Consider the following 27,301-nt stretch of genomic DNA (forward strand, 5'->3'; position numbering starts at 1 on the left):
GTTGACAGATTGCTCAGTGAAGTGTTAGGCGCATGCACACGGCTGGCCATTTAGGGGGACATGGCTTCTTACCCAACATCCTCTACCTGAGGCTCCATGTTTTATACATCACCCCTCCATCCTCCCCACCAAGGGAAAAAAGAAAACAATAAAAAAGGTAAGGGAGTCGCTTCCTTTGTGAGGAAAGGAAAATATTGGAGACCAGAAAATAAAGAGCATGTGTGTATAATTCTGCCTTAGCTGAACTGTAGAGTAGGGGAGGTAGGGTTTGATGAAGAGGAGGAACTTGAGGCGAGGAGGTGGAACGGAAGTATAGAGGGTAAGGGAGGGAAATGGTTTCAGGCAGGGAATGAAATCGAGGAGGAATAAGAGATGAGGGTATGTGTGTATGGGTGCTTTTATGTAAGTGTTTGTCAGGAAGTCAACTCGACAACAAGAACACAACGTCTACTCTTCCTCTTTGTCTCCTCTCCTCCTGTCCTAACCACCCAGACCCAGTCTAGGGATTGAAGCTGATCAAAGGCCAAACCATTTGCATCCAACTTCTGCTCGTATCAGGCAGGGTATCGAAGGTGTGTGTACGTCTTAATCGCCCTGCGGCTTCGAAAGTGCTGCCGTGGCAACAGGATGGAAATGGGGATCATAATGTATTCATGGTGCCGGCGACCTGGGGGCTGCGGAGCGTGCTCTCTGGGGACCGCACTTTACCCAGAGCCAGACGTGTCTGGGCAAAATCACTCCACACAAGACAGCAGTGGAATACTGAGGAGCCAAGCAGGAAGAGAGAGAGGGAGAGAGAGAACGACAGGATGGAGGGAGGGAGACCGGGAGAAAGAGAACGGGGGAAAGAGAGCTAAACGGAGGGAGAGAAAGGAAGCAGGCAGCGAGAGAGAATGACAGGATGGAGGGAGGGAAAGAGAGAGAAAGAACGGAGGCAGAGACAGCTTCAGTGGGAAAACGGAGAGGGAAAGGGGTGGGAGAAAGGAAGAAAAGGGGGAGGATATAAGAGATGGAGGAATAAAACACTAGCTAAGAAAGAGAGATGAAAACAATGGAAAGGGATAAAGAATGTGATGGGGATTGGGGGGGGGGGGGGTTGTAAAGCTGAGTAGCTCTACCTTGAGAAGGCAGCTGATCTTGAACAGGGTGGCTGGGAAATAAATTGCAGAGGAAATTGGTCCAGATTACCTGGGCCACAAAGAGACACAGCCCTTCAGCCACCAGCCAGAGATGGATAAATGGATAGATGAGTAAATGAAAGGAGGAAAGGAAGGAGGGAAGATGGATGGGTGAATAGATGGATAGTTCAGTTCAGGACTGAGAGCATAGTAGCGTGCACACACACACACCCACGCACAAGCACACACACACACCCCTCGATTCTTGAAAATAAAAGCTAACATTGGAGACAGATCTGTCCAGACAAGATGGAGTATGCTATCTGACCCTTACCTTACTAATGATCTCCTTCACACAGACACACACACACACACACACACACACACACACACACACACACACACACACACACACACACACACACACACACACACACACACACACACACACACACACCTCACACACACACACACACACTAGCCTGGCTCTCCTCTACAACAGGCACCATGCCAGATAAACATCCTCAAGCTGTAGGTGCTCACTGCAGAGAGAGGAAACACAGCTCACTCTGATGCTCCAACCAAGGAAAGAAGTCAATAATGTTGAAAGAGACCATACACTGAGGTTAGGTTGTGTGTGTTTTACAGGGTTCTACCACAGAGTTACTCAGACTACAGATATTACACATTTTGGTGCATTTATCACTGCTCATTCTATCATAAAAAGTCATCATATTTTCCCACAGGACCCATGATTCAAACACAGTTAAGTCTCACAAATGACAAAGTGTTCACCTGCAAACTGAGGTAGCTACAGCTGGCACTAACTATCCTCCACACGTAGCACCCCCTCAGGCATTAAGACTAGGGCCACAGACAACTCCCCTGTCTCTTCCCTTCCTTCCTGATAACTGACAGGTTCTTTAGTACTGAGCACAAATGCATGTGTGTGATGACTGTATAGCACTGAGCTAGAGAGAGGGGGGAGATAGAAAGCGAGAGAGGGAGTGCAGAGAGAAAGTGAGAAAGACAACGAGAGTGAGACTGAGAGAGAGAGAGAGAGAGAGAGAGAGAGAGAGAGAGAGAGGGGGTGAAAAAGAGAGTGTTACAGAGAGATGTAGAGAGGGAACCAAGGACATCAACAGCATGTTCTGGTAGAGAGAGAGATGACCCCTGGCCATCCCGAGGCATCTGGTTTATCTGGCTGTCTGGGTAAGCCTCGCACACACCTAATGACTGCAGCCCTCTACCTGCAAGGGGGGGGGGGGGGGGGGGGGGTGTGTGTGTGTGTGTGTGTGTGTGTGTGTGTGTGTGTGTGTGTGTGTGTGTGTGTGTGTGTGTGTGTGTGTGTGTGTGTGTGTGATAAAGGGAACCTGAGTGAACAAATGACACAACAATTACATACTTATTTTATTTATTTCATAAACAAAGTTTATGCAGCATCCAATGCCCCTGTGTGAAAAAGAAATTGCCCCCTTACACTCAATAACTTGTTTTACTACCTTTAGCTGCAATGATTCCAACCAAACGCTTCCTGTAGTTGTTGATCAGTCTCTCATGTTGTGGAGGAATTTTGTCCCACTCTTCCATGCAGTACTGCTTTAACTCAACAACATTTGTAGCTTTTCAAGCATGAACTGCTCGTTATCAAATCCGGCCACAACATCTCAATTGTAATTAGGTCTGGATTTACGTAACTGTTGCTCACTGTTTCTAGAATCCTATGCACTAGATGGATAATTGTCTTCATCGTAAAAGTTAATTGTTGAAGAGGGCTTGAGTAAAATCCAGACAAGACAGTGAGAATGGCCTTGAAGCCCAACATATTTTGAAACGATGCAAAAAGGTTGCAATCTTGAATGCAGCTAAGAGCCCAGGCAGTATGGAACTCCTAATCTCATGCATATCCTAAACCGCTGCCGAAACCACTCATGATCTGATCATGATCTAGTGGCTCTAGCCCCCCCCCCCCCCCCACTTCCCCCTCCTCTTCCTCCTCCTCACATTGCACGGTGCATGGCGCTCCTGAGCAGACCTTAGTACTGTCTGGTGTTCTGCAGTGGAGATTAGTAATCATCCAGGGTGTGCATATTGATGGCCAGACTCGGCCATGTTTGCATATTTACTGGCCTCAGAGCCCAGTTGCCTGAGGTGAGAAGCAAATTAAGTTTCCTCTACATACCCCCACACCGACAACTCTCTCTCGCACTCTTTCAATCAATCTAACTCACTTGTGTTTTTTTCTCTTTATTCTTTTTCACCTCCCTCATTTCTCTTAACATGCTGATCAGTCATCTTGGGGTAAGCATCCTCCTTCTAGCCCACCTTGGTTGCATCCATGGCGGATTAGCACCGTCTCGTTTGGATAACATCATCACAGTGTAATCTTGTCGGAGAGAGCAATCAGTTTACTTTGGAATTATGCATTCCGTCGGTGGGGCCCGGAGAGAGAGAGGATCTCACAGGGTTTAAGGGATGCAAACAGAAGCATGCTCTCTGGAATACGGTCTGGATGCTGATTGGGTGATCACGGCCCACACAGGCGCCATGTGAGAGTAATGAATGGCCAATGGGAGACCGGAATAATAATGCTATCGGATTAAAATCCAATCACAAGTTAGGTTTTTGGTGTGTTGACTCTATTTGTGGGGTATGTTGAACAAACCCTGTCCTACGATGTGGAGAAAGCAGGATGCCTCATGCGCTGACTGAGGGCACATGATGTCCTAATCATAAAGATTGCTTCTCTGTTTACTAAAACCCAGTCCCTCTTGGCTGACATAATTCCTTTGAGCTATTTTTGAAAATGTGATTTGTTTTTTTTTGTGTACATCCAGTGAATATAGAATGAAGCTGATTTAAATGGCTGGATGTTATTGTGGCTGTAGAGGTTGGTAGAAGTGACAACTGCAGGGGGTTCTTCTCTCTTTAAAACAGCGACTGATTCAGCGCTGGAGTACCACAGGTGGTTTACTATTCAATCAGGGGTTTTAATGCCTCAGTTTAGAGCAGAGTCACGGCCAAAACTAGCCATTGTGCAGCCCTCCACAGAATCCCAACCAACCGGGGCTTTAATTAAGAGAAGCTATATCTCTGATCAAATCAATTGGCAGTCCTGCCCCCCCCCCCCAGCCGATCCATCAAGTGGGAAGGTGTGAGATGTATAGATTGGATAACCTTTACATTCACAGCAGCAGAGCGATACCCCCCCTCTCTGAAGCATGAGAGGAGATCTATGGGTTAGAGTCCATACTATTACAGTACATATGGACACACACACTGTAGTGTTTGTCCTGCCAAAGTACAGTCCAGCCGGTACCCTAAGAGATCCTGAGAACGACACCCAACCTGCACATAAACATTTATTTATGAAACCACCACCTTCCAGCTTCGAAAAATGGGCAATTAGTGCAGAGGAACAAGTGTGTTATACTGCAAGTTGACGTTAGAGGAAATCTGTCTTGTGGGTGGGTAGTGGACTCCCCATCCTGGCAAAAGGGGGATGCTATGGCCCTCACCGCCCCACCCCAGACACCATCCCCCTGGCCTGGCAAAAAGCAGCAACCCATGGGAGGGTAGGTGGAGGAGTTGGAGGAGGGGAAACAGACTGTGATAGCGCCTGCATTCACAAACATCTCAGAGTAGTACTGCTGATCTAGGTTTTACCATAATGAACACACTCTTAGCAAAAAGGGTTCCAAAAGGGTTCTTCGTCTGTCCCCAAAGGAGAACCCTTTCTGGTTCCAGGTATAACCTTTTTGGGTCTGTAATGAAACTCAGGGAGAAAAAGGTGTAGATTTACACGCAGAGCGCGGCAGGTGTTTATGTCACCTTCGCAGAACACAGGAATCGTGGTCACAGGCAGGCAGTGGTCATACACAGGTAGGCAAACAGGCAGGTGAATCAAGACTAGAACTGAAGGCTATAACTGGTTCTCACAGACGAGCTAGGAAAAGGCTTAGTAGAGTCCAAATGAACAACACCTCACAAAGGCACAAACAGAATGAACTGAACTAAATAAGGAGCTGATGAGACCAGGTGAGTAACTAACACAGGTGAAATCAATGAACAAAAATGAAAGACAGGGCTATGTTCAAGAACACAAAGAAACAGGGCTACGTTCAACAACACAACGAAACAACACAAGGTTGACTAAGAATATAAATACAGAACCTTACAGGGTACTGTGTGGCTCAGTTGGTAGAGCATGGCACTTGCAACACCAGAGTTGTGGGTTCATTTCCCACGGTGGACCAGTATGGGGAGAAAATGTATGCTACTTTAAGTCGCTCTGGATAAAAGCATCTTTATCCAATTACTAAACTGTAGAACCCTCTAAGGAAAGGGTTTTACATGGAACCCAAATGGGTCTACCTGGAACCAGAAAGTGTTCTCCTATGGGGGACAGCTGAAGACTGTTTTTATGTTCTAGATAGCACCTTTTTTTCTAAGAGTGTACGATTATATAGCTAGGAGGGACCTGATCCTAGATCAGCAGACATTACTTTGTGAATTCAGAGTTCCTGAAGCTCAGAGGCCAGCAGGCCAGCAGAATGCCGTCACACAGCTGGCTCTGTTCCTTCCTTTGGGTCCAGCCCGGTCCACAGAATACAGCCTGTGGGGACATATAAACCTGTCGGACCAGTCACTCTTTCCACCGCCCGCCCTCCCTCCATCCTTCCATCCCACCGCACTGCTGGCCAGTTTGGCAAAGCCATGTGCGTCTCAGGAACAAGCCCTTAGGGTAACAGTGTGCAGTACATTTCCACGCAGACGTAGGCAAAAAATCCAGTGACCTTTTCATTAGTAAGCATTAACAGCTAGTAATGTCCAAAAGCCATTGCTAGGGCTTTTTTAGGACTAAGTGCCATGTTTTGTGTACAGTGCTGTACAGCGAACTAACCTGTTTCCAAAATCCCCATTTAGTCCCATACAGACTCAAGACACAGAGACACACATTATCTTAACCTGTTAGGGCTAGGGGGCAGTATTTGCACGTCTGGATAAAAAAAATGTACCCGATTTAATCTGGTTACTAATCCTACCCAGTAACTAGAATATGCATATACTTATTATATATGGATAGAAAACACTCTAAAGTTTCTAAAACTGTTTGAATGGTGTCTGTGAGTATAACAGAACTCATTTGGCAGGCAAAACCCTGAGACATTTTCTGACAGGAAGTGGATACCTGATGTGTTGTATTACCTTTAAACCTATCCCATTGAAAAACACAGGGGCTGAGGAATATTTTGGCACTTCCTATTGCTTCCACTAGATGTCCCCAGCCTTTACAAAGTGTTTTGAGTCTTCTGGAGGGAGATCTGACCGAACAAGAGCCATGGAACGATGATGGCCCATTAGACACCTGGCGCGCGAGTTCATGTTGGGTACCCTCGTTCCAATACGTTATAAAAGAGTATGCATTCGTCCACCTTGAATATTATTCATGTTCTGGTTAAAAAAGGCCCTAATGATTTATGCTATACAACGTTTGACATGTTTGAACGAACGTAAATATATTTTTCCCCCTCGTTCATGACGAGAAATCCGGCTGGCTTAGATCATGTGCTAACAAGACGGAGATTTTTGGACATAAATGATGAGCTTTTTTGAACAAAACTACATTCGTTATGGACCTGTGATACCTGGAAGTGACATCTGATGAAGAGAATCAAAGGTAATGGATTATTTACATAGTATTTTCGATTTTAGATCTCCCCAACATGACGTCTAGTCTGTATCGCAACGCGTATTTTTCTGGGCGCAGTGCTCAGATTATTGCAAAGTGTGATTTCCCAGTAAGGTTATTTTTAAATCTGGCAAGTTGATTGCGTTCAAGAGATGTAAATCTATAATTCTTTAAATGACAATATAATATTTTACCAATGTTTTCTAATTTTAATTATTTAATTTGTGGTGTTGACTTGACTGCCGGTTATTGGAGGGAAACGATTTCCTCAACATCAATGCCATAGTAAAACGCTGTTTTTGGATATAAATATGAACTTGATAGAACAAAAAATGCATGCATTGTCTAACATAATGTCCTAGGAGTGTCATCTGATGGAGATTGTAAAAGGTTAGTGCATCATTTTAGCTGGTTTTATGGTTTTGGTGACCCTGTCTTTGAATTGACAAAACATTACACACAACTCTTGTAAATGTACTGTCCTAACATACTCTAAATTTATGCTTTCGCCGTAAAACCTTTTTGAAATCGTAAAACGTGGTTAGATTAAGGAGATGTTTATCTTTCAAAGGGTGTAAAATAGTTGTATGTTTGAAAAATTTGAATTTTGACATTTATTTGGATTCAAATTTGCCGCTCTTGAAATGCACCTGCTGTTGATGGAGTGCACCACGGGGGGGACGCTAGCGTCCCACCTAGCCCATAGAGGTTAAATAAGTACATCAGCCCTGAAAAGCTCCTTGGCATTTGATATGCTAATACCGAGTTTTAATTACGTTTGTTCATGTTTCACACTTCACGTGATTGTTTATTAATTCTGACCAGAGCAAGCTAGCGAGCGTTTATTTGTGGCAGGCACGCCAGACACCTCCTAGGATGCCTACTGATGAAAGGAAACATGATGACTGCAAACACAATATTATAAGATGAAAGAAGTCATCTTGAGATAACGTTAAGGTTTCTGGTCAGAATTGTAACTTATCTATTCATCGAACAACCACATGTACAGGTATAGCTTAATTGAAAGTGTTGTTATTGATGAAGATACATTCTAACAAACACACAAGTTCATAAACATCTTGAAGAGATAACACTACAGGTGGAGTCTGTACTGGAATAGCCTCATCGCGAACCAGGCTTCCCTAAAACAGAAAGCCTGGGGAAGTTCCATGGCAGAAATCAGCTAAAGAGGGGTCGGAATCAAATCAAATCAAATTGTATTTGTCACATGCGCCGAATACAACAGGTGTAGACCTTACCGTGAAATGCTTACTTAAAAGCCCTTAACCAACAATGCAGTTTTAAGAAAATAGAGTTAAGAAAATATTTACTGAATAAAATAAAAACACAATAAAAGAACAATAACGAGGCTATATACAGGGGGTACCAAGTTGCGGAGGGGGGCATTTGATTAATTGTTCAGCAGTCTTATGGCTTGGGGGTAGAAGCTGTAAAGGAGCCTTTTGGTCCTATACTTTGAGCTTTGGTACAGGTAGCAGTGAGAACAGTCTATGACTTAGGTGACTGGAGTCTTTGACAAAAAAAATACAAATTCTCGCAACACATCAAACTAATCAAATGCCTTGCTTGGGCAGAGCTCCAAAGGTGTTCACCAGATTAGTGCCTTAGGAGCAACAGTGCGCGAGTACAAAAAATGTCAACAAGCACTGCCACCAAAACATTTTAGAACATTTGCAGCACACTGATTTTCACAACATTTCTCTGTTATTTGAAAGGGAGAAATTGGTCTACAATTTTTATATGTATTTTTTTATTTTACCTTTATTTAACTAGGCAAGTCAGTTAAGAACAAATTCTTACGTTCAATGACGGCCTAGGAACAGTGGATTAACTGCCTTGTTCAGGGACAGAACAACAGATTTTGACTTTGTCAGCTTGGGGATTCAATCTTGCAACCTTTCAGTTACTAGTCCAACACTCTAACCACTAGGCTACCTGCCGCCCCAATGCTGGCCATGTCAATATATATCTTTTTTTATCTTTCTGAAGTGATATTTGGCTGTAAAGGCTAGCATGAAGGACAAGATGTAGCTAGATGACATTTAATTCACTTCGCTAAACAGTGTGTAAAGTTAGCTAGCTAGCAGCTCAGTTGAGTTAGCCTACAATGTAATTACTTTCTTGAATAGATTGTCCCAATGCCTGGGTTTTTTGGGTTGTTCCAAAAACGAAATAATGGGCAATCTTCCCAATTTTTTTGGTGGTAGCAAAGCGCAGCCAGCAGCTATGTGGATGAATGAAGACAAGGCAAAAAGTGTTTGTCACCACAACGGTTTAGAACGTGTTGTGACGTTTGACTTTACCAGCGTAATCGACTTTCAATTTCAATGAATACTTGAAACTAGCATATGCAACAACTCTCTACAAAATGTGTCCTTCCAGGACGGAAAACAGTGACGCATATAACCACATCCCCCTTCTACGGGCTTGTGGGGGAAGGGTTCTTGAAATGTAACCTCCAATAAAAAAATTGCCGCTTGGAGCATGCGGACCATTACAACCGTTTTTGCAATACAAAATTCTCCAGAACTCCAAGGGAGGCATGACAACAACGTGATTTTTGAAGTATGTCAATGTTGTTAAGTTCAAAAGAATACTAGATAAAAAGTGTTGACACCATTCAAACCAATGAGGGTTTGGAACATTAACGCCAATTATCTCAGAATCGTCTTTTAACAGATAGAACCTTATAGTCCCAAGTTTTCGATTTCACAAAGCATAAAACAGAACAAAACCTAGCCGAGACACACAATTCATAAAGTTTTCAAGATTCATTATCCTGCTTTTTTCCCCACTCGTCTAGTTGTGTTTTTTTGTATCTGGTTTATCATTATTCTGGTGAGCAGCAGCACGTTTCAGTGAAACAAAAAAAAACATTTGAATTCCTGGGACCCTGAGGAGAACGAGTGAAGCCCAGAGGTAAGATCTGAGCTCACTCTCCATGCCTTTCCATAGGCTGAAACACTACCTGGTAAACATCACATCTCCACAGAACCTCCTCACTTTCAAAACACGTCAACCCACCGATGACTCTTAGGCACAGGGGTCGGTCGACCGGTTCGAGCATCTAGGAATCTAAATTTGATTTGTTTCATCACATTTCCCCTCTCAAAGGAGAGTCAATGCACGTAACCTGTCTGGCATTAATGATGTCGTTAATAAATCGGGGGGCTAGACGCAGACGGTGGGCTGTGCAATGGATTTGCCTGGCGGGGCCTGGTGCCTCTCGGTTTTCAGAGATAAGCTCCAGCATGGGGGTCTTATCTGCCTCCCGCAGCCCCACCCAGCAGCACCGTGCGCTGGACACACAACCAGTCAACTCATCACTAGGTAATTACCACCTCTTACGTTCCAACAAAGATGCCATGCCCTGCCTGCATTCACCATGCAACCTGCTAGTGTTGTCTGTCTCAATCTCCTTGTCTGTCTGTCTGTCTGTCTGTCTGTCTGTCTGTCTGTCTGTCTGTCTGTCTGTCTGTCTGTCTGTCTGTCTGTCTGTCTGTCTGTCTGTCTGTCTCTCTAGTCCTATCATACATTGTGCTGCTGCAAATGCTGTCGGTCTGCTGTTCCCTCTTTCTCTAGTATCTATTCGTTTCATGACAGCATCTCCCCCAAATCATCCTGGTTCTTTTTTGCAATTGCGTTTATGTGAGGACTGATGCCATTTTTGGTTCAGTCTCTAGGCAGGGAACTCTGTGTAGTGGCGTCTATATAGGTGGCACAGTAAATCCTGTACCTACCTGAATCATACTGTATGTCTACAGTGCCTTCAGAAAGTATTCACACCCCTTGACTTTTTCCACATATTGATATGTTACAGCCTGAATTTGAGATTTTTTTTGCCACTGGCCTACACACAATACCCCATAATGTCTAAGTGGAATTAAATTTTTAAAAATGTCAAAAGTAATCAGCCCCTTTGTTATGGAAAGCCTAAATAAGATCAGGAGTATTAACAAGTCACATGATAAAGTTGCATGGACTCATTCTGTGTGCAATAATAGTGTTTAACATGATTTTTGAATGACTACCTCATCTGTGTACCCCAAATATACAATTATCTGTAAGGTTCCTCAGAAGAGTAGTGAATTTCAAACACAGATTCAACCACAAAGACCAGGGAGGTTTTCCAATGCTTCGCAAAGAAGGGCACCTATTGTTGGATGGGTAAAAAATAAATAATCTGACATTGAATATCCCTTTAAGCAAGTTATTAATTACTCTTTGGATGGTGTATCAATACACCCAGTCACTACCAAGATACAGGCGTCCTTCCTAACTCAGTTGCCAGAGAAGAAGGAAACCACTCAGGGATTTCACCATGAGGTCAATGGTGACTTTAAAACAGTTACAGAGTGAAATGGCTGTGACAGGAGAAAACTGAGGATGGATCAACAACATTGTAGTTACTCCATAATACTAACTGACAGAGTGAAAAGAAGGAAGCCTGTACAAAATAAAAAAATATTATAAAACATGCAGCCTGTTGCAAAAAAAATGTGGCAAAGCAATTAACTAAGCAAGTAGTGGTGGTTGCATCTTGTTATGGGTATGCTTGTAATCGTTAAAGACAGGGGAGTTTTCCATAATAAAAAATAAACAGAATGGAGCTAATCATAGGCAAAATCCTAGAGGAAAAACTGTTTGTCTGCTTTCCACCATACACTGGGAGGTGAATTCACCTTTCAGCAGGACAATAACCTAAAACACAAGGCAAAATCTACACTGGAGTTGCTTACCAAGAAGACAGTGAATGTTCCTGAGTTGCAGAATTACAGTTTTGACTTAAATCTAATTTACAATCTATGGCAAGACCTAAAAATGGTTGTCTAGCAATGGTCAACAACCAATTTGCACAATCCAAGTGTGGAAAACTCTTAGACTTACCAAGAAAGACTTACAGCTTTAATCGCTGCCAAAGGCACTTCTACAAAGTATAGAAAATAGGCTCTAAATAGTAATGTAAATTAGATGTTTCTGTATTACATTTTCAATAAATTTGTAAACATTTCTAAAAACATGTTTTCACTTTGTCATGATGGGGTGTGTAGATGGGTGAGAAAAAATATTCAATCAATTTTGAATTCAGACTGTAACAACAAAATGTGTAATAAGTCAAGAGGTATGAATACTTTCTGAAGGCACTGTACGTGCTGTGAGCAATTAAGTAAGTTGTGTTACAGTGTCTTTACAGGGGCTTAAGTCATTTGTGTATCTCGGTCGTCTCATTGCTTCAGACTAGAAGCCAGAGTCACTTGGTGCTACAGAGCGAGGGAGCGGTTTCTTTTATTCAATTGTTTTCCACTTCCACGAGCATGTGCCAAGGGGGAGGAAAGCACCGGCTTAACACGTTCTGCAATTCAACAAGGCCAGACGCAGTCTTATTAAGATTTAATGTGCCATTCTTCTGCCTGCCCCACTGAAAAAGACTTGGAGGCTGAGTAGGAGAGTGAACAAAGAGCAGGCAGAGTAGGGGCCAGGGAGAGAGAGATGGAGAGTCAGCTTGCTACACCATGACCAAGCCTCCGTCAAATAATCCTAGTGACGTAGGTAAAAAAAGGGCAAACCACAACAGTGTAGCAAATACAAATACGTCATTTCACGGATACTTACATGATATTATCTGTATCCTTCCCATTACATTAGCCTATCAACCTTGCTCCTCTGTCTCCATCCGATCTCAAAGGAGGTTGTCTGGATGAATGTTAAAGACACAGCATGTTGTTTAGCCCCTCCGGCTACAAATTATGTTTAGTCTCAGGTGGAAAGTGCAAGCGTGCAGTTGTGTGCACGAGTGCGTGTGTGTGTGTGTGTGTGTGTGTGTGTGTGTGTGTGTGTGTGTGTGTGTGTGTGTGTGTGTGTGTGTGTGTACGCGCACAATGGTTGTATGCGTGTGTATTGGTGCGTGTGTGCGAGAGAGAGACAGAGAGAGACAGAGAGACGGAGAGAGACAGACAGAGAGAGACGGAGAGAGCGACAGAGAGCGAGACAGAGAGAGATGGAGAGAGACAGAGAGAGACGGAGAGCGAGAGCAGCAACACAATTAGACCCAACCAAATAATGAGAAAACAAAAAGATAATTACTTGGAAAGAATTAACCAAAAAAAACAGAGCAAACTAGAATGCTATTTGGACAGAGAGTACACAGTGGCAGAATACCTGACCACCGTGACTGAGCCAAAATTAAGGAAATCTTTGACTATGTACAGACTCAGCGAGCATTTCTTTGCTTTTGAGAAAGGCCCCTGAAGGCAGACTTGGCTCTCAAGACAAGAGGCTATGTGCACACTGCCCACAAAATGAGGTGGAAACTGAGCTGCACTTCCTAACCTCCTGCCAAATGTATGACCATATTATAGACATATATTTTCCTCAGATTACTCAGACCCACAAAGAATTCAAAAACAAATCCAATTTTGATAAACTTCCATATCTATTGGGTGAAATATCACAGTGACTCATCACAACAGCAAGATTTGTGACCTGTTGCCACAAGAAAAGGGCAACCAGTGAAGAACAAACAGCATTGTAAATACAACCTATATTTATGTTTATTTATTACCTTTTGTACTTTAACTATTTGCACATCATTACAACACTGTATTTTGACATAAAATTACATTTGAAATGTCTTTATTATTTTGGAACTTTTGTGAGTATAATACACTTTTGTTTATGATCTATTTCACTTGCTTTGGCAATGTAAACATATGTTTCCCATGCCAATAAAACCGGTTAAATTGAATGAAGAGAGAGACAGAGAGAGACAGAGAGATAACAATAGGTAAAGAGACAAGTGAAGTGGGTCCAAAAAAAGGGCAGAGACAGAGAGAAGCCGAGCTGCTGAGCTGGTCAGGGTTGGCCATCAGATGACGTCTGTCTCATCCACATCCACATCCACAGGCCCAAACAAACACACTCCTCCATTACTATGTGGATTGTGTTAGTGCAGAAATTGCCAGGCTCGGCTGACAAAGACCAATAAATACTTTATACGGTGCATACCGTGTGCTGTGTGAAGCACAGGGGAAAGAAGAAGAGGGCACCCTCATGAGGGCATAATATGCCTTGAAATCCTAATGACACTCCTGTTAATGTTACCGGCTCACTCGTACAGAGAGTAAACACAAGGGGCTGCTACATTGAGGAGTCAGATCTACTACTTTATACACACACATACTCACAGGCACACACACGCACACGCACACACACACACACACACACACACACACACACACACACACACACACACACACACACACACACACACACACACACACAAACTCGGCAAAGACTCCAACCTAATTCTCTTTTCAGTGGCTGCGTTGTGACAGAAGTCGCTGCTCTTCTCCCCTGACCACCTCTCCCCCGTTCAAAGCCTTGCAATCACTGTGCCACACTTTGTACCACGCTGTCGCAAGACACCCAGGCAAAAACATGGCATAATTTCTGATGACCGGCAGAATGCTCAGAGTTGGGCTATTCTGGGCTGCTCATGTCTCCTCTCTATCGGTGTCTACTGCTAAAGGCTTTTGAAGCAAATAAAGTCTTTGTGGTTTTGTCGGAGGGTTCTTCTTGGTAGCCGCAAAGCAGCCGTTGGATCAATTCATCCTTTTTTCTGTGTGGAAAAAAAGCTCCAGGTCTGCCAATGAGATCCTACTGGAAACAGTTATTACAAAACACGGTCCGCCAGCAACTAGTTAATGATAGATGTGGGTATTACTGAACGTTTCCACGTTTCCATGACCCAAAGACTTATTTTACTTCGAACCAACATGTTGGTGTACGAATTCAGACAACGGGAACATATTCAGAGAGCTGTACTGTAATGAAATTCTTTCTAAAGGCTTGACAATAAACAGAGCTAAATCATGAACAGAGAGAACTGAACAGTATGCCTCTGTGTTCCCATGTCCCTATCAAATCACACCAAATCGCTGCAGTATTGCCTGCAATGTCTTGCTAGGAAATAGTGCAACTCATTGTTTCATAATACATGAATATACCTCATTTGTATTTTTCTCATAAATCTAAAATGTATTTTATCGGATGTTGAATGCATCGCTAAATCTCCACAGGCAAGAGCAGAAAAAGGGAAGAATTTACATAATATAAATCCATATATGGCCCAGTTCTCTCTCTCTCTCTCTTTCTGATTGATTTCTTTATCTGAGGGAAGCAGAAGACATGCTCTGTTTGCTCTCACAGTGGCCGGCAAGAAAACAGAGAAAGACACTTATTAAAAAGGTCATCTCACAGAGGGTTAAAATAGCAGGCCACATATCTCTCCTGAGGGACGAGCTGTGCTTCTCCTCTAGTGAAGGACACAAGAAAAGGTGTTTCTCTAGGGAGCGGGCCAGTAATGAAAGTATGACCACTAGGATGACAGCACTGTGTGCACTGTGCTATTCAAATGCCTCCAGCACAGCAGCAGTATAGGAGAATAAAATTGACACTGGCAAGGTAAGCCGTTGTGAAACCAAACCACCTTTGAATTAAACTCAGTACTGGTGCCATTGTCCTTATTTACATTAAAAGACAGTAAGGGCTACTATAAGTGTACATTTTCTTACATGCCATTACACTATCATGTATCTCAACTATTAACATGTGTGTGCAGCCCAAAAGAAAACCCATGCCACACTGAGGACCAACCATAGGTGTCTCTTTCCCACAACATAATCGCTAACAATGCGAGCCGGAGCAGACAATGGAAGACTGAGACTGTGGAGAGACAAAGCTAGCGAGAAAGAGAGAGGCCTATGGAATAAAAGGCTGCCTCCTAACTCCTCTCTCTCCTGTCTCCTCCCCTGGGCAGCCTAAAGCCCTGACGGCAGGATGCTGATCCCAACACGGAAACCTGATCCGCAGCCATCCTGGAGCCTGGAGGGGGGCCGCGCCCACCTCCCCCATCTACCCCTACACCCAGCCCCCCTTCCCTCCGGAGCCCCTGGAGCCCCTCCAGTCCTGCCCCAGAGTTAGATGGCCACTTTGGGGGAGCACTCCTCCAGCCCAGCCCCAGCCTCTCTAACCCTCTCCACTCTCGGTTCTCCAGAGAAGCATTCTTCCAGCCCTGCCTTGTCTTTCACCCCAGCCTGTACTGGAACAGTGGAAGTCTACCTCCGGGGGAGCATTCCTACAACCCTGCCCCAGCCCAAGACACTGTCTCTGGAGACACATTCCTGCAGCACTCTCCCTCCTCTCGCCTCTCCTCTCTCCCAGGCTATCTCTTGCCTTCCTCCGCAGTCCAGCATTAGCACGATCAATAGCACCGATCGCATCGGGGACACGAGGCAATCCATACCCCCGTGCTCCCTTAGCGCACTGCAGTGGTCACGGCTTAAGTGCCTGGAGAGGTGTTAAACCTCAGCCAGACGGTGGGGAGACAATGGCAGCCATTGATCAGGGTGACATGTTACATCTCTCTCTCTCTCGTCTGTTGGGCGTGGTCTAGTAGGCCGAGAAACAGTATGCTATAGCACCAGGGTTTGTTCTTTAAACTGTAGATCGTGTTGTTAGGTTTAGTTACCAAGGGATAGTGAGACGGTGGGTATGGGTACGCATTTGTTTGTGGTGTGCATGTGCCTTAGAGCTGGGACGATAAACCGAAGATTTCCGACACCGACATTGCCTTCCTCTTACCGAAGTCTGTAATTTCGGTGATTTTTCTACACAACGTTCCTGTAGATTGTTTCTAAAACTATTATTTGGTCAACAGTAATAGCCTCTGCATTATGTTGATCTCTGCTATGAAAGTATCTGCCTGTCCCTGTTTTGCTGTCGGCTGCTGACTCTCACTCCCTCTCCCCACTGTGCGGAAGGAGGATGGAGAGATGCATTCTGTGAAGCACAAAGCATTACCGTTGCTCAAAATGCTATTGTGGGAAAAATAGGGTTTTCAAAGAAACTATTGTTGTTCTAGATCCAGAGAGGAGAGTCACAGCTTTCCGGGAGTATATCATGTATTTCTCACCTTTTAATACTGACTTCATGGCACCACTTTACAACCAGAGTAGGCTGTAGTTGGTATGATGCATGGAGCCAGTTGCAGTGAATAGTCGTACATCAAGTAGCCTAGGCATAGCGCTGGGAAGTTTTTGTTGTGACATTAGCCTACATTTAGTGATAGATTAATCAATAAGCCTACATGGCTATCTAGCAACAATATAATATTTAGAGTTAGCAATCTAGCTAAGTGTTTTGAGTTCCCACTTCCTCAGGTGGTGACTAATATAGCCTATAGCCCAATATGCACAAAGATGTCTGCAAATTCTCTGAAGAGCCAAAAATACATGTGATAATTCTAGATCCTATTTGGACAGGTTGCACATCAAAATATCAATCATGCATTTCCTGAATATGTTAAATCAAATAGCTTACTTTTTGAACCATCTCTATTGTCTCTATTGGCACTGGAAAATATTATCTAGAGTCTTGCCATTAATGTAAAGCAACTGTCGATAAAAAAATGGTTGTATTGGTTTTTATCAAGCAAAAGAGTAACATATATCGCTATATAACTTTTTGTCCATATCAGCCAGCTCTAGCACCTCCCCTCAAAAATAATTTATCACTGATGTATAGCTAGCGCAAAAAAATTACAATTTATTGCAATATGGATTTTTTTTCCATACTGCCCAGCTCTAATGTGCCTGCATGGGTATACATATCTGTCTGCATGCATTCTGAAATCTCCTCAAGTTGACAGTACATGGTATATATTTACTAAGCTAACTAAACTGAACAAAAATATAAATGCAACATGCAACAATTTCAAAGATTTTACTGAGTTTCAAATCACAACAAATCAAATTGTATTGGTCGCATACACATATTTAGCAGATGTTATTGTGGGTGTAGCGAACGATTGTAAAAAAAAGTTAAAGTTCATATGGGGAAATCAGTCAATTAAAATAAATTCATTAGGCCATAATCTATGGATTTCACATAACTGGGTATACGGATATGCATCTGTTGGTCACAGATACCTTAAAAGAAATGAGCCTCACAATGGGTCTCAGGTACTCGTCATAGTATTTCTGTGCATTCATATTTCTGTGCATTCAAATTACCGTCAAAAAATGCAAATGCATTCATTGGGGTGGCAGGTAGCCTAGTGGTTAGAGCATTGGACTAGTAACCTGAAAGGTTGCAAGATCGAATCCCCGAGCTGACAAGGTAAAAATCTGTTGTTCTGCCCCTGAACAAGGCAATTTAACACTTTTTTAAAAAAGGGAACAAGTCTTCATTTTAACTGTGAATATTCAGTCTACAATATTTTAGAAATAATAATATACAAGTTTAGATTATTACACTTCTTCAGTTTACCCACTTTGTAGTAATTGCACTGGTGTTCCAGATATGAAGTTCCTAGGCTGTCATTGAAAATAAGAATTTGTTCTTAACTGACTTGCCTAGTTAAATAAAGGTATAAAATAAATTGTCCATAGCTTATGCCTGCCCATACCATAACTCCCACCATGTTGACATCAGTAAACCTCTCGCCCACACAACGCCATACACGTGGTCTGCGGTTGTGAGGCCGGTTGGACGTACTGCCAAATTCTCTAAAATGATGTTGGATGTGCCTTATGGTAAAGAAATGAACATACAATTCACTGGCAACAGCTCTGGTGGACATTCCTGCAGTCAGCATGCCAATTGCGAACTCCCTCAAAACTTGAGACATCTGTGGTATTGTGTTGTGTGACAAAACTACACATTTTAGAGTGGCCTTTTATTGTCCCCAACACAAGGTGCACCTGTTTAATTAGCTTCTTGTTATGCCACATCTGTCAGGTTGATGGATTATCTCGGCATAGGAGAAATGTTCACTAACAGGGATGTAAACAAATTTGTGCACAAAATCTGGGAGAAATAAGCTTTTTGTACGTATGGAAAATTTCTGTGATCTTTTATTTCAGCTCATGAAACATGGGACCAACACTTGACATGTTGTGTTTATATTTTTGTTCAGTATAAATAAGAATATCTACTGCAACATCAATTTCTAAATTTTCCACAAAATCCTACTAATTCTCAATAGGATTGGGTCCAGTCAAGCTCTGAATGGGTTTCCTAAAAATAAAACCTAAAAAACTGATTTGTAGAAGTGGAGGATTCAGTAGGTGCTGGTTGTTGATTATAACGTGGTTTTAATAAAGAATCCATCTGTGAGCTGAGAGTCGATGTAAATCTGATTAATTGGTAATGGATGCCAGCCACATAGAAAGAAGACTCCCGACCGAAACACACACACACACACACACACACACACACACACACACACACACACACACACACACACACACACACACACACACACACACACACACACACACACACACACACACACACACACACACACACACACACACACACACACACACACTTAGTCTGCTGTATCTCAAAGTGTATTTTTCCTCTCCCTCTGTGTTTGAATACCTATAGAGTGGTCGTGCACAATGCTCAGGTTTTACAGGGGTTCTAAGCCAAACTGCAGCATTCAGCAATTAAGTCTTATTTGTCTGTGAGATTGACATTAATAAAGGCCTTTGCTTAATTATAGGATAAATAATATGCCTGAGTTGTTAATTGTGACCGCGTCTAGATAATGTAAGACCCTGTCTATGAGTCAGAACATGCTTGACTATTGTCTTGCTCAAAATGCTAAAAAGAAAATTCTGAAAACATTTCAAAGCACTTTAAAGGTACCCCTAGAAATATACCTGCCTTTGTTCCCAATCAAAACATAATAGGAAAAAGGTGAGGTATCAAACAAATCAAAGAGCTATTAGAAATCGGCAATACTGTTAGAAGTCAATGGTACAGCATGAGCTTCTTTCCTACTCTACCTTTAATGAAATGGCCTTTGTACAATGATTTCATATGTATGCCAAATATAATGTGCTGGAATCAATATTTGTTTGATGGATTGTTGTGGGTATTGAGAGGAGACGGCTGAGGGCTCCACTCAAGCCAGGAAAGTCATAATTTGCAAGTGCACATTCAACAGATTTTCACACCTTTTGAAAAGTAGGCTAGGCCCTCTCTCCTATACACTTCGCTTGATTGGCTTCCTGCTTGTGAAGCAGTACACACATAAACACATCTACTGACACACATACACTACCGTTCAAAAGTTTGTGGTCACTTAGAAATGTCCTTTTTTTTTCTTTTGATTTGACCCCTTTTTCATGGTATCCAATTGGTAGTAGTTACAGTCTTGTCTCATTGCAGCAACTCCCGTGCAGACTAGGGAGAGGTGAAGGTCGAGAGCCATGCGTCCTCCGAAACACAACCCAACCAAGCCACACTGCTTCTTGACACAGTGCACATCCAACCCGGAAGCCAGCCACACCAATGTGTCAGAGGAAACACCGTACACCTGGCAACCTGATCAGCGTGCACTGCGCCCGGCCTGTCACAGGAGTCAGTAGTGCACGATGAGACAAGGATATCCCTGCTGGCCAAACCCTCCCCAACCCGGACAACGCTGGGCCAATTGTGCGTCGCCCCATGGGCCTCCCAGTCGCGGCCGGCTGCAACAGAACCTGGGCGCGAACCCAGAATCTCCAGTTGTACAGCTAGCACTGCGATGCAGTGCATTAGACCACTGCGCCACCTGGAGAAATGTCCTTGTTTTTGAAAGAAAAGCAAAAAAAATTTGTCCATTAAAATAACATCAAATTGATCAGAAATACAGTGTAGACATTGTTAATGTTGTAAATGACTATTGTAGCTGGAAACGGCAGATTTTTAATGGAATATCTACATAGGCGTACAGAAGCCCATTATCAGCAACCATCAGTCCTGTGATGTGCTTTTCTTTCAAAAACAAGGACATTTCTAAGTGACCCCAAACTTTTGAACGGTAGCGTACGTCTATGCGCCCACACACGTGAGCAAGCAGGTGAGCGAGCACACAAAGACGCAGACACACACTGTCCATTCAGTGAGACAGGCTTCCTGCTAATGGAAAATCTTTGTAACACTCATATAGGATATCTTACTGGTTGTTTGGAAATCTGAGATCACTCTGAAGCAGTCCTGCCCTATAACTTCGGTTGGCTGGTTGCGGATTGCAAAATATGAAATCAAACTATGTCTGCATATAAACAGAGGAGAGTATATATTGCTGTCTGATAGGACAATGCTTACTGTAGCTCCCCTCTCACAATTAAACTCCTAACATAAAATAAGTCTTCCTCTTCACATGAACTTATCTTCATCTTCATTCTGTTAACTTTCTAGCCTGTCTTGTTAAGAGAAAAACTAGGTGATCTCTCCCAAAAATGACAAGAAGAAATTTGTGTCATACAGTTTTTCTCATCATGGGACAGGACGGTAGAGGACGATACAGGACAGGACTGTACAGGACAGTACAGGACGCTACAGGACGAGACAGGATGGTACGGGACAGGACGGTACAGGACAGGACGGTACAGGACGGTACAGGATGGGACAGGACGGTACAGGACGGTACAGCACGGGACAGGACGGTACACGACAGGACGGGACGGGACAGTGAGGTACGGTATAGGGTAGGATGGTACAGAATGGTATGGGACGGGACAGGACGGTACAGGACGGTACAGGACGGTACTGAATGGTATGGGACAGGACGGGACAGGACGGTACGGGACAGGACGGTACAGGATGGGACAGGATGGGATAGGACGGTACAGGACAGGACAGGACGGTACAGGATGGGACAGGATGGGATAGGATGGGATAGAACGGTACAGGACGCGACAGGACGGGACAGGACGGTACAGAATGATACGGGACAGGACGGGACTGTACGGGATAGAACGGTACAGGACGGGACAGGACCGTATAGGACAGGATGGTACAGAATGGTACGGGACAGGACAGGATGGTACAGGACAGGACGGTACAGGATGGTAAAGGGACAGGATGGTACAGGACAGGACAGGACAGGACGGTAAAGGGACAGGACCGTACAGGACAGGACAGTACAGGACGGTAAAGGGACAGGACGGTACAGGATGGTAAAGGGATAGGATGGTAAAGGGACAGGACGGTACAGGATGGTAAAGGGACAGGATGGTAAAGGGACAGGACGGTACAGGAAGGTAAAGGGACAGGACGGTACAGGATGGTAAAGGGACAGGACGGTACAGGATGGTAAAGGGACAGGACGGTACAGGACAGGATGGTACAGGACGGTAAAGGGACAGGACGGTACAGGACAGGACGGTACAGGATGGTAAAGGGACAGGATGGTAAAGGGACAGGACGGTACAGGATGGTAAAGGGACAGGATGGTAAAGGGACAGGACGGTACAGGAAGGTAAAGGGACAGGACGGTACAGGATGGTAAAGGGACAGGACGGTACAGGATGGTAAAGGGACAGGACGGTACAGGACAGGACGGTACAGGATGGTAAAGGGACAGGATGGTACAGGATGGTAAAGGGATAGGATGGTAAAGGGACAGGACGGTACAGGATGGTAAAGGGACAGGACGGTACAGGATGGTAAAGGGACAGGACGGTACAGGATGGTAAAGGGACAGGACGGTACAGGACAGGACGGTACAGGATGGTAAAGGGACAGGACGGTACAGGATGGTAAAGGGACAGGATGGTAAAGGGACAGGACGGTACAGGATGGTAAAGGGATAGGATGGTAAAGGGACAGGACGGTACAGGATGGTAAAGGGACAGGACGGTACAGGATGGTAAAGGGACAGGATGGTAAAGGGACAGGACGGTACAGGATGGTAAAGGGACAGGACGGTACAGGATGGTAAAGGGACAGGACGGTACAGGACAGGACGGTACAGGATGGTAAAGGGACAGGACGGTACAGGATGGTAAAGGGACAGGACGGTACAGGACGGTAAAGGGACAGGATGGTACAGGACAGGACGGTATAGGATGGTAAAGGGACAGGACGGTACAGGATGGTAAAGGGACAGGACGGTACAGGACGGTAAAGGGACAGGATGGTACAGGACAGGACGGTATAGGATGGTAAAGGGACAGGACGGTACAGGATGGTAAAGGGACAGGACGGTACAGGACGGTAAAGGGACAGGATGGTACAGGACAGGACGGTATAGGATGGTAAAGGGACAGGGTAAAGGAGGACACCAAGTCCATGAGAATCACATGGAGGAAACCTTCAGCAGCTCATATCATTAGTTCTCTGAGCCACCTTGTCAGAGTATTTATAGCAGTGTTCTGTTTATCCATCTCAGGTTCAATGACACAGTCTGCCAATGGCACCCTTCCTTCTCTCGTCTTCCTCCCAGGGTCCCAGTAGACATGGACGATGCCTCCACACTAAGAGGAGGGACCTCACTATAGTAGGGATCCACTTACCAAGGAGGTCTGGTTACAGTGAGACCTCAATGACATTGGCTTTGACTACTGGAGAATCTGACTGTGTGCCTTGGTGGAGTATGTAGTGGCGTGTGTGGTGTGGTGTAGTGAGGTGCCTAAATACTCAAATGATCAGTACGGTAAGAGGAAGTGTGGCTGTGTGCATACATACACATTGTGTTGTGTGTCTGTGTAGTAATGGCAAAGGAGAATGGAAACTATCCATGTAATGCATGCAAAAACAATATTGAGTTTTTTTGAGTGTGTCATACTGGAAATCCACCTATTTCATGGCATGCAATGTTCATCTAAGGTAGACTAGTGCTGCAGTCAATTACAGGCTGTGTGGTGAAGTACCCAGCTCACTATGGATGCCTATGGTATTCTCCAGTGGGGAGACTGGATTGGGAGAGATAGAACTGACTGGTGGAGAGGGAAGGGAAGCTCGGTGGGCTGAGCGTTGTTTACCTGTCAGCTGGCATTGATTAATCTTGTGTTCGGTGAGATCACTCAGCGACTCGAACACCTGCCGGCAGCTGTCGCAGCTGTGCAGCGCGGCCTCCTCGTCCTCGTCTTCCTCGCCTTCCTCTGGAGAGAGAAGCCTCTTCCTCAAACGCCTGGACCCGGCCTCAGCCTCACCATCCTCCAGTCCACTCTCGAGGGTGCACTCTGGATCTGTTGGAGTCACAGGAAACAACACAACACCACACAGTTAGTTGAGTGACCCGGAGTGGAGAGGAGAGGCTATCTCTGGGTGACAATAAAAACAATCTCTAGAGTCCAGTTTTAATAAAACAATAATAAAAAGTGTAATAAAGATGGAGGTTCATTTTGGAATACTGTAACTCAAGCATAACATATCGAGTAAGGACACACACACACTGACATGGAAACACACTGACATGGACACACACACACTCACCCGCGGGCCACCACCGTACGCACACACGCACACACACCACTATGTTATTAAAAATGGTTTGATGTTGTGTTTGTCCTCAAAGTACAGTGTATGAAACTAGCCGGATGGGGATATGTGTTGTTAATACATCCAGGATTGCAGGCCTTGCAGGTTCTTCAAAATATGAGAGTTCCACATGAGAACACTGAACTGCATCACTCTGGATGTGTCAAAGGAGACAGAAAACTACCCATATAATCTAGACTTCCACCCTGGAAATGTAGGCAAATGATGAAAAAAAGAGAGAGGGAGAGAGAGAGAGAAGCAACACAAAGAGCTGAGATTAGCGCGTGTTACGCTGTCGTCACAACACACTTCTCTGAATTATTCAGCCTTGCTCGCAGGCAGCCGCGGGTCACACACATCAATATTCTTCAATCCATCTGCAGTTTTGTCTCTTGTTGGCTTTGTGCTATAGTAGTGCCAGGGGTGGGCCGACTACCGTGAACCAAGACCTACCAGTCTACGAACGAGGACTACAAACTACACAAACCCAGGGAGACAGACAGACAGACAGACAGCACCAAGGTCCAGGTGATACGACTACACTCTTACAACAACACAACAAACCCTGCATCGCTTGCTAATTCATCTTAAACATCTCCATTTAGAGAACAGTTAAAAACAAAACACATATGGTAAACTGGTGGGATAATATCAGCAGCATCTTTCAGATTCAGCAGGCAGCATTGCCTGCAGTCCATTCTCTCTCTCCCCTGCTGTGTCTCTCCCATTTCAATACAATAAGGCTGATTACAAAGCCATACTCACAATTAAACAATCATGGCCCCACCGGTCTAACTCCCAAAGCTTTCTGGGTAGTGGAAGGAGCCTTCCCTGCACTGACTGGCAGCCATTTTGAGTCCCACTGCCAGTTCTCTTTGAACATTGCCTGAAACCTCTTGAGGGAACATTAGGATCAGGACTGCCTAGCATACAGTTAAGACCGCTTAAGGACATGGGGTGGGTAGGAAGTAGTGCATTAACGTGTCTGTGGCACTGTGTTGGCATGAAGCCTGTCTGTACATATGTGGGCTACATGTTGGCCGGCCATTTTAAAGTCTTTCTCTGGTCGGTCTGTGGGGTGCTCTTAACAGTGTGAAATTCCTCAGAGAAGAGGCGTTCCAAAACTCATCAAGGCCACCCAGGATTTTTCCTTCCCCCCTCCCTCCCTCCACTCCACTCCTCTCCACTCGCGGCCAAGTATCGATGTAACATCACACCCACCATTGTCCTTCCCTCTTGGCGACGGAGGCTTTCGGAACATGCCCTCTAAAAATATCAGCGCTATAGTCCCCGCTGGGACCACCACAGAACAGAACAGAAGGTGTTTCAAGAAAATGAAAATCCCAACCCAATCCTCGCAGATGCAGGCCTCGCCGGGCTCTCTAAGGGGAATGCTGCTTTTGACTGAGGCCAAACGCCACACAATATACACTCATGATTCATCCATACTCACAGGCCCAGCAGCAGCAGCAGAGCACGACTCCAAATGTGCCACAAAAAAACTATCTAAGAAACGTCAAGGTTTTTCACAGGCAACAGAAAGTCAAGTGAAATTACACTTATTTTTGTTGAAGACTCAATCATCGGCAGCCTTTATGATACACACATATACACAGTGCATTGGGAAAGTATTCAGACTTTTTCCACATTTTGTTACGTTACAGGCTTATTCTAAAATGGATTAAAAAACATTTTTACTCATCAATCTACACACAATACCCCATAACGGCAAAGCAAAAACAGGTTTTTAGAAATGTTTGCATTAAACATACATTAAACATGTATTAAACATAAAAAATGAAATATCACATTCAGACCCTTTCCTCAGTATTTTGTTGAAGCACCGTTAGTAGCGATTACAGCCTCAAGTCTTCTTGGGTATGACGCTACAATGATCTCTCTGTACTTTGCTCCGTTCATCTTTCCCTCGATCCTGGCTGTTCTCCCAGTCCCTGCCGCTGAAAAATATTCCCACAGCATGATGCTGCCACCACCATGCTTCACTGTTGGAATGGTGCCAGGTCTCCTCCAGAACTGATGCTTGGCATTCAGGCCAAAGAGTTCAATCTTGGTTGCATCAGACCAGAGAATCTTGAGGCCTCCTGAGTGGCACAGTGGTCTAAGGCACTGCATCGCAGTGCTAGCTGTGCCACTAGAGATTCTGGGTTAGAGTCCAGGCTTTGTCGCAGCTGACCGGGAGACACATGGCTTGGCTGGGTTGTAGTTTGGAGGACACATGGCTCTCGGCCTTCGCCTCTCCAGAGTCCGTACGGGAGTTGCAGAGATGAGACAAGACTGTAAGTACCAATTAGATACCACAAAACTATTATTATTTTTTTTTAATAAATAAAAAATGAAAGGGACAGATAATCTGGTTTATTATGGTCTGAGAGTCCTTTAGGTGCCTTTTGGCAAACTTCAAGTGGGCTGATAGATGCCTTTTACTGAGGAGTGGCTTCCATCTGGCCACTAACATAAAGGCCTGATTGGTGGAGTGCTACAGAGATGGTTGTCCTGTCAGAGTAACCATCGGATTCTTGGTCACCTCCCTGACCATGGCTCTTCTCCCCCGACTGCTCAGTTTGGCCGGGTGGCCAACTCTTTTTATCTGATATATTCTAAAAAGTCAACTTATTCTTTGGGTTGCTGATTCAAGAAATCACAGCAAAAGGCTAAAAACACAACTAAAGTATCTTATAAAAACATAAGGGGGGGGGGGGGGGGGCACTACAAGAGTGGCACTGCAAGGTTATGGCCATCACAGGGCCAGGGATTACGGGCCCACCACATCACCAGTCTTTCTGGGTCTCCTACAGCAGATATTAGCAAACTAGGGTACGCAATGCCGTAGGTGGTACGCCAAATAAAAATGTGATTCACATTTTCAAACAATCCATTTATATTTTCCAACGGGGCTATACATTTGGGTGAGGTTTTTTTCTCACCTGAGTAGCCTCGTTTCACTGACAAAAATTAAATTAAACAATCAAGTGTTCAGCGAAATAACAACACAATGTTAAATACAGTTAGCCTAGTCAAATAATTAACATCCAATCACATTAACCGTTACTCTCTCGCGGGAATTCCACTAACGGTCCGTATGTAGCCAAACATAGCTGCTGCTCATGTTGGTATTTTTACTGATGGTGCA

The 27,301-nt window shown here is 44.3% G+C and overlaps 1 protein-coding gene across 6 annotated transcripts in view; it reads right to left on the reverse strand.

Annotated features, from left to right (window-relative positions):
* Positions 1-27,301, reverse strand: part of LOC106569178 (zinc finger protein 521) — a 169,254-nt gene that overhangs the window by 117,507 nt on the left and 24,446 nt on the right. For all 6 annotated transcript variants that reach the window (XM_014140256.3, XM_014140254.3, XM_014140250.3 and 3 more), the window contains exon 3: positions 23,652-23,858. In XM_014140256.3, the coding sequence (XP_013995731.1) occupies positions 23,652-23,858 (207 nt within the window). The remainder of the gene's footprint in view (positions 1-23,651; positions 23,859-27,301) is intronic.

This window comes from Salmo salar, chromosome 14 (assembly GCF_965601325.2).
Source record: "Salmo salar chromosome 14, fSalSal1, whole genome shotgun sequence".
Taxonomy (NCBI): Eukaryota; Metazoa; Chordata; class Actinopteri; order Salmoniformes; family Salmonidae; genus Salmo; species Salmo salar.